Here is a 7,727-nt window from a genome sequence, read left to right on the forward strand (position 1 = left end):
CTTTGTGAATAAGTTGAAATATTTCAGCTTGCTAAACCATTGAAACAGCATTGGGAACTCCCCAACCACAAAAACACTTGCTGCATGGAATGTGACTAACCTTGCAAAAGTTATTAGACCAAAGTGGTAGACACAGATCTCTCAGCTGTCCAGTTCACCTTTGTTGGGTTTTATTTAAACACTCATTTGCTGATGCCCTGTGAATAAGCTGTCCTCAGAAAGCAGTGATACTCATTCACCTAGGAATGCTCACAGCTGAGAATGTGGCACTGAACCACAAATCAGTATGTCGATTTTAGAGAGGACAGTTATTCCTTTGGTAGGTTGTAGCAGATTAAGAATTAACTCTTAGCCCTTCCCATCTTAAGAATTAGGTCCTGACCAATTGCCCTCACCCAGAATGGTTAGTTATTTACAAAAGTCTTAAATCAAAATACGTCTTGATAAGGAGAGAAACATCACTGAGTCAAGGCAACAGCTCTTACTCAATAGAACAACTCAGAGGCTGTGATGAAGAAGATACTCAATGCTTCAGCAGTTTTGGTGATGATTGATTGTGTCTGGTGTTGTTTTCTAATTTATTTGCCAGCACTGCATCCAAATGCTAAAAACACTGAATTCTTCCAAAGTGATTGCTCATCAGCCATGCTAAACATGGAAAAAGTCTGCACAATCCAATTCACAGTACCTATTATCTGCTCCTTCATATTGAATGATAATGCAAGACGTTGATTCTCAATTTTGGTCAGGGAAAAAAAAAAAAACCAACCTGAAATTCTGAAATTGGACTTCTGATTGTCTACATTCAGATCTTTTCCTACATGCTGAAAACATTCATAAGTTATAATTCCCAAAGAAATGTGTTACATTATTAAGCTACTATCAAAGTCTAAGCAAACTACAGTATTTTAAAACAATTTCTTAATACAATTACTTGAGACTAAAAGGGTGAAATTAGGACAAAACAAGCCATCAATTTACTTCTGTAGATGAAATTATGGTACTCTTTTTTAGAGACGTAAACCCAAATTCTGACTGGCAGTAAATTACAATATGAAGCCTACGATTAATAAAAGTTCCACACAAGTTTCTGTGGGGATTATCTCCTAATTTCCTGTATTGCATTTTTCTATGTGCATAGGCAAGTATTTGCTTACTCTTTGCCTATATACAAGGTAAAAATCTTGGAAGTTTTATCACTGAAGATTTATATGTTCCATCTCATCAGTCTTTTGGACATCTGAGAGGGAGGGAGGGTGAGCAGGTGAGCAAACCAGTAAATTTGAGTGGGTTCAGTTTATGAAACAGAAGTTGGGGAGGCTTTTAACTCCTTCTCTGACTACTTCTAAAAGTAACACAAAACAATTCTAAAATAAACATATTTAATTAATAAATCCATGCAACCAAAGAAGTTCCTAAAACAGTCTGTCCTTTTGTGGGTTTCACATTTATTCACATTATGTGAAATAAGTCACAAGTGAGACCATGTGCCTTATTCTCTAAGAGTGCTTACAGTAACGGCTCCAGTGGAGCAGGCAGAGATTTGCTGTCAAGGAAATCAATAGGTGATTGATTGTAGGAAAGGTTCTCTTTAGGCTGTCTGATGTTTGGGCCAGTCTGTATCATGTCTGAATAAATTTATATATGTCTGAATAAATTTATATATTGCATCAGTGTCCTGAAAGAACCAGGCACTTTTGAGACCACACTCTACTTTTCCAAGTAAAATTTAAGAGCTTTTACCCATTTTTTTTTCCTCTCCCAGATTGCCAGTGAAGCTCTCTCTAACATCAGAACAGTAGCTGGGATAGGAAAAGAGAAAATGTTCATCAACAATTTTGAGAAGCACCTGGATATGCCGTACAGAGCTGCAATCAAAAAAGCACATGTGTACGGACTCTGCTTTGGCTTTGCCCAGAGCATTGTGTTCATTGCCAACTCTGTCTCTTACCGATACGGGGGATTTCTCGTTGACCATGAAGGACTCCATTACAGCTTTGTGTTCAGGTGAGAGCCTGCCCAGGGCCACAAACACATCTCCAGAAGTTCTGGATTCAGTGTGGTGTTCAGTTTCCTGATGGCTTCCCAAGAATAACTGTGTCCCCCTTCCCCACAGGGTGATCTCTGCTATTGTCACCAGTGGAACTGCTTTGGGGAGGGCTTCTTCCTATACCCCAAACTATGCCAAAGCCAAGACATCTGCTGCACGTTTCTTTCAGCTGGTTGATCGGATTCCTAAAATCAGTGTTTACAGTGAAAAAGGGGAAAAATGGGTAAGAGTAGTAATTTGTGACATCAGTCAGCTCACTACAGGCATGGATGTTGCACTAATGATTTAGGAGTCAATGAGGATCAATGCTTTACAAGAAGGTTATGCTGATTGTAAAATTTTTATTTGTCTTCGCTCTTTTGCAAGCAAGCTCTGTGCTATACAGAGTAATATAAAGTCAGGAATTTGACAGTGTAAATTGGAATGGAACTGATTTGGATGACTCACAGAACGGCATACTCTTATTCCTGCTGTACAGTTCATGACAAACCTGACTACTGATGTTTTATAATAGAGGTTTTTCCATTCACATCGAACTGTTGCGGGTTGTTCATGAGGAGGCAAAGAACTGTTGAGTCAGACAAAATGAAAATGCTCCATTTCTGGTGAACTGAAAATTCAGACCCAGAAAATTGAAATTATTTATTTTATACATAGTGCCTATATTAAAAAAAAAAAAGGTGCCTGTTTGCAAGGCAATGCCATTTCCAATTTATGCCTCTGGCCACTGCCATGCAGGGAAGTGTAAGAAGAGAAATAGTGTTATGACTAATACCTTCACCTCTAGGACAGCTACTCCAGTATGTTTTTTTCCCCTTTTCCTGAGATAATTTCATTAAGTGCAAATGTCATATTTTAAAGCAAAAGATGCAAGAATGAATCTGAGAGAGTTGAGCTCAAGTTCACTGTTACTTTCTCCTTTTTCTTTTCACCAGGATGATTTCAAGGGAAGCATTGAATTTCTTAACTGTAAATTCACATACCCTTCTCGGCCTGATATTCAGGTCCTGAAAGGACTCTCTATATCTGTTAAGCCTGGACAGTCTTTGGCATTTGTTGGAAGCAGTGGCTGTGGTAAGAGCACCAGTGTCCAACTTCTGGAGCGTTTCTATGACCCTGAGAAAGGAAGTGTGGTAAGCAAAAAAATGGGGTTTCTGTGCTCTGGTTTTTAGCAATTCTCCAAGGGCCTTCTGCATGTGTCCTACTGTGCAGCCTTGAAGTAGTGACTTATACATGTGCAGTTTGAAGCTTCATCTCCTTCTCAAAAGGACAGATGTGGACTAGTTGGATAGTTCCCAAGTATTATCCCAGACATTCTCAGACAAGATCACAGAACTACATGTCTCACGTGCACTCTCATGCATTATGTAGGCCATAGGCATTTGTCTTGGTAGCTTCTGTAAGAGACATACAAATGTGTGCTGTACGTTGTGAGAGCACAAGCAAAATCAAGTCTGAATGGAGCAACAAAGAGCCTGGAATTTGTCTAGATTTAACTTCCAGTTATTCAATTACTGATAGCTTAAAAAGCTTTTATATATTTTCTTAATGTAAATACTTACCCACCCAGATTGATATATCTTTATTCTGGAAAAAATCTGTGTGGTCATCACTATGTCAGGAAGACGATAAAGCATGTGCCTAACCTTAAGCAATTAAATAGTTCACTAGGACTTCTGCTGAGCAAATGATCTAGTATATTTTGTGGTACGGATCAAAGCCATCCCACAAAATACAGATCATGCACGAAGGAGTCAGAGATGAGCAATTCAACCAATCACTTTAAATCAGCTGTGTTTGTATTTTAATGATATGGTTAAATAATTAGTTTTGTTATACTTATTTGTGTGTGTATATATATATATAATTGTATACTTATTTATTAACCATTTAGATGTTGCAAGCTGTTGTTTTGTAATGATGTTTCAAGTTTTCTCCCATTTCCTTGTAGTTAATAGACGGACATGACTCTAAGAACGTAAATGTGCAGTTTCTTAGATCAAAAATTGGAATAGTGTCACAGGAGCCTGTGCTATTTGACTGCAGCATCGCTGATAACATCAAATACGGCAGTAACACAAAAGAGGCGACGATGGAAAAAGTCATAGAAGCAGCCCAGAAGGCTCAACTGCATGACTTTGTCATGTCTCTGCCTAACGTAAGTACCCGTGAGGCCTTGGCTGCTCAGTGTTCACTGCAGCAGCAGTTGCTCTGAAACCAGTTACAGTTGCTACATGCATGCACCTTTTATGTTCTTTTACAGCTGTGACAGTAGGAACAAAGATGGTGCTGTGACCATTTGTTGTGCTCCTTAGAGTCTAGGTGTGAGTTACTACTGAATTTTTACACAGTAGGCAAATACATAAATCCTGTTCCCAGCTGTGGAAGATTTGCCTTGTGAGCTGGACATGATACTAAGGCAAAAATATTTGAAGCTGGCTGCTTATGTACTCTTCAGAAGTATCTAAATGCACTGAAATAAAGAACATATAAGGTACAGATGCAATTCTGGCACCCAAACAGAGCACTTTTATAGAAAGCCCTTAGATCACTTTTAACCTCTTCTCCCAAATCTAGGGCAGGGAGAATTCTTTTTTGCCTCAGACAAACCAGCCAACATCTTGCTATCACATTTTAATTCCAGGCTCATCATTGTGCTGGGCCTCAGGGCAATGTGCAGACAAAGCACAGCTTGGAAACCTCACCCCAAACACGTTTACTGCTGTACTTTGTTTCTGCATTCTCAGGTTCTGCAAGTGGTCAGCAGTGGTCGCCTTTCTTGCCTTTCTCTTGCTCTTCCTTTAGGCTGTGTACTGGTGCACCTGAATAAAATACTCCTTTTATATATTTTTCAGAAATATGAAACTAATGTCGGGGCTCAGGGATCCCAGCTGTCTCGTGGGCAAAAGCAACGCATTGCCATAGCAAGGGCCATCATACGAGACCCTAAAATTTTATTGCTGGATGAAGCTACATCTGCCTTAGATACGGAAAGTGAAAAGGTAAATGCACAGTGATAATCAATAAGGGAAATTCAACACAATGGCCTGCAACACACAGTACCTTTTCTGTTCTATAAATATGCCAACATACTCTACTACATGATTGCACATTATTCCACATTGTGAATTCAGCACTTTCACCTTTAATGATCTTTCCAAGAAGTGCAGGAGGTACAGCTGTAAGAAAAAGCAGCCAGCCCCAAGTGTTCTTAAACTACCTATGAGAGGCCACATTTTTCCAGAAATGTCTGAATTGCCTGGATTTCAAAGCATTCAGTTGACATTTAGCATGTCAGCAGAGTAAAGGCTTAATTCAAGTATTAATTTCTACCTCTGTCAATGTTTAGCTGTCCCTTGTTTGTACTGCTGGTAAACAGAATTCATGACCCAGCTAAGCACATAAATATCAGAACCTATGATTTAGTTTCACTGTCCCTTTTACAAGTGTTGCACAATACAGTTAATTAATCTGAAGCAATTAGTATCCTCCAGCTCTGAGCCCTGTTCAATTTGCACATTTTTATTCTGACACTTTGTCTGTTGCCTTTAGACTGTGCAGGCAGCATTGGATAAAGCCAGAGAAGGGCGCACCTGCATCGTCATTGCCCACCGCTTGTCCACCATCCAGAATGCCGACATCATCGCCGTCATGTCACAAGGACTCGTCATTGAAAGGGGCACTCATGATGAACTGATGGCCATGGAAGGAGCCTACTGGAAGCTTGTTACTACTGGAGCCCCAATCAGCTGAATTACTGTGATTCTAAATTTGAAAGATTTCTGTAAGCAAATACTTTGTGGTAGATATGTGTATGCTGGTGCTCCATTGTGCTACAGAGTGAGTGCTCTACAATACAGTAAGAATATGGAACCCTGAATGTATGCAGCTGTCTGCGTCAAGCACACTTGTCCAACACGTGCAAGGCACTAAGCACAGGCTGATGCATTCAGGAAATAGCTTAGGCCACTGATAAGTGAAAAAAAGCCTGAAACTGGGAAAGATCTTTTCTAGTGATCTGGGGAACTGCCACTATCTACAGTGAGACTGCACAGTCCTGTTATGCCTCAATTAGCAATCAAGGAAGACTCTGTGTTCTGGAAACTGCCCTTTCTCTAGGTAAGCCCCTTGAATGATGCTGTACATTTGAAGAGATCAAATCTGTCCTAACATTTTGTCTACAGACAATTACAGCAAGGCCCCTCTTGTGCATACAGAAGCCCCACTCTTTCACCTGCTGTACCTCAAGTCAGTGGTGTTGTTGGAGAGGCTGGGCTTCTCTTACATGCACCTGCAGCACTGACAGAGCTGTGCCCCTTCAACAAACCAGTCAGTACTTACAAAGAACGCAGCTCCACAAAAGTAAGGAAAGAAACCAAGGAAAGGAACAGAAGCTGGTGAGAATCATTTCCTAGCCCACCACTCTCCAGCTAATACTCATCACTCTAATTAGCTGTCAAAAAAATTTTTGAATAGGAATAAATGCCTTGGTTAAATTAATGTAAAATTCTATTAATCATCAGTTATTTAAACCATTTCTATTGAAATGGTGATGGATATGCTCTTTTTTCCACAGGGTAACACAGTCATGAGTGAAGGTATTAAAATAGGCATAATTAGCTCTTTGTATTAAATACAGTTGATAAACAGAACAACATTATTATCACAAATGACAAAGGTCAGAAAGGAGCTTCTTTTGGGAGAAGCTTGTATCTGTCATAGTTTATTATTAGATTTACTGCAAGTTTCACTGAAATATGTCATTGGTTATTATCTGCAGCATAACAGGACTGTTTCCTTTAGTGACTGGGAGAAAAGCAGATAGAAAAAAAGTATAGATTACAGTTTCAATATTTAAATACCGATTTTAAAAAAACAGAGTATTAACTGGAAAAGTCATTCTCCATGTCCTAAAATGTGCACCTGGGCTGGGTGGGGGAGTGGGCAGGCAAGTTTCCACTCACTTTAAAAGAAGTCACACCACTTCTTATAAAATACTGCAACTGTACCAGTACTTAAATAGAGCTGTAAGGGTAAAAGGTTTATTAGGAAACATCCCATAATTCCCATAGCAAAACCCATTTTCAGCTTGTATACAATTCCATTAACTGAATCACTGCCACATACCCTCTTGAACTCCCACAGCCAGCACTGAAATGGCGATTTCTCTAAGGAAGTCTATTTTAAGTCTTAACTGAAAAGTAGAAGAAAACGCTGCATTATTTGCTTTAATCTTTTTAGCCTTTTTACATTTCAGAGCAATAACTAGTTTGATGGCTCAGGACTGAAACTATTAAAAGAGTGACTACCAATAACCTGCAGACATATGTATATGATATTCAATTAATATTATTATTTAAGGCCACAGAAAAAGAATGACTCTTCATTAAAAATTGCAATGACTATGTATACTTATTTCATAATTCTTTTTCCTAAAGGACAATATTTTTGTGACCCAAATTAAACCAATAAATTGTATTTTTTTACTGGATTTTGTGTTCTAGCACTTCTTCTCCTGGGCTTCAGCTAAGCATGAATGTCTTGCATCAGTCAGCAAGTATCATGTCTGTGACAAGGGTCTGCTGAGAAGGCCAACTCAAGGACATCAACCCCTGCCTGCACAGCTGCCTGCTGTCGCTCTACAGGAGCCAGACCCAAGCTGGGTGGTAGTGCTGCT

General features: G+C 39.3%; 1 protein-coding gene across 5 annotated transcripts in view; it reads left to right on the forward strand.

The window, feature by feature from the left end:
• The window catches only part of ABCB11 (ATP binding cassette subfamily B member 11), a 47,364-nt gene extending 39,823 nt beyond the window's left edge, over nucleotides 1–7,541 (forward strand). For all 5 annotated transcript variants that reach the window (XM_056495833.1, XM_056495837.1, XM_056495835.1 and 2 more), the window contains 6 exons: nucleotides 1,766–2,007; nucleotides 2,117–2,273; nucleotides 2,986–3,183; nucleotides 4,002–4,208; nucleotides 4,906–5,052; nucleotides 5,603–7,541. In XM_056495833.1, coding sequence (XP_056351808.1) covers nucleotides 1,766–2,007; nucleotides 2,117–2,273; nucleotides 2,986–3,183; nucleotides 4,002–4,208; nucleotides 4,906–5,052; nucleotides 5,603–5,803 — 1,152 coding nt within the window. In that variant the 3' untranslated portion in view covers nucleotides 5,804–7,541. The remainder of the gene's footprint in view (nucleotides 1–1,765; nucleotides 2,008–2,116; nucleotides 2,274–2,985; nucleotides 3,184–4,001; nucleotides 4,209–4,905; nucleotides 5,053–5,602) is intronic.
• The last annotated feature ends 186 nt before the right edge of the window (nucleotides 7,542–7,727 follow it).

This window comes from Oenanthe melanoleuca, chromosome 7 (assembly GCF_029582105.1).
Source record: "Oenanthe melanoleuca isolate GR-GAL-2019-014 chromosome 7, OMel1.0, whole genome shotgun sequence".
Lineage (NCBI taxonomy): Eukaryota > Metazoa > Chordata > Aves > Passeriformes > Muscicapidae > Oenanthe > Oenanthe melanoleuca.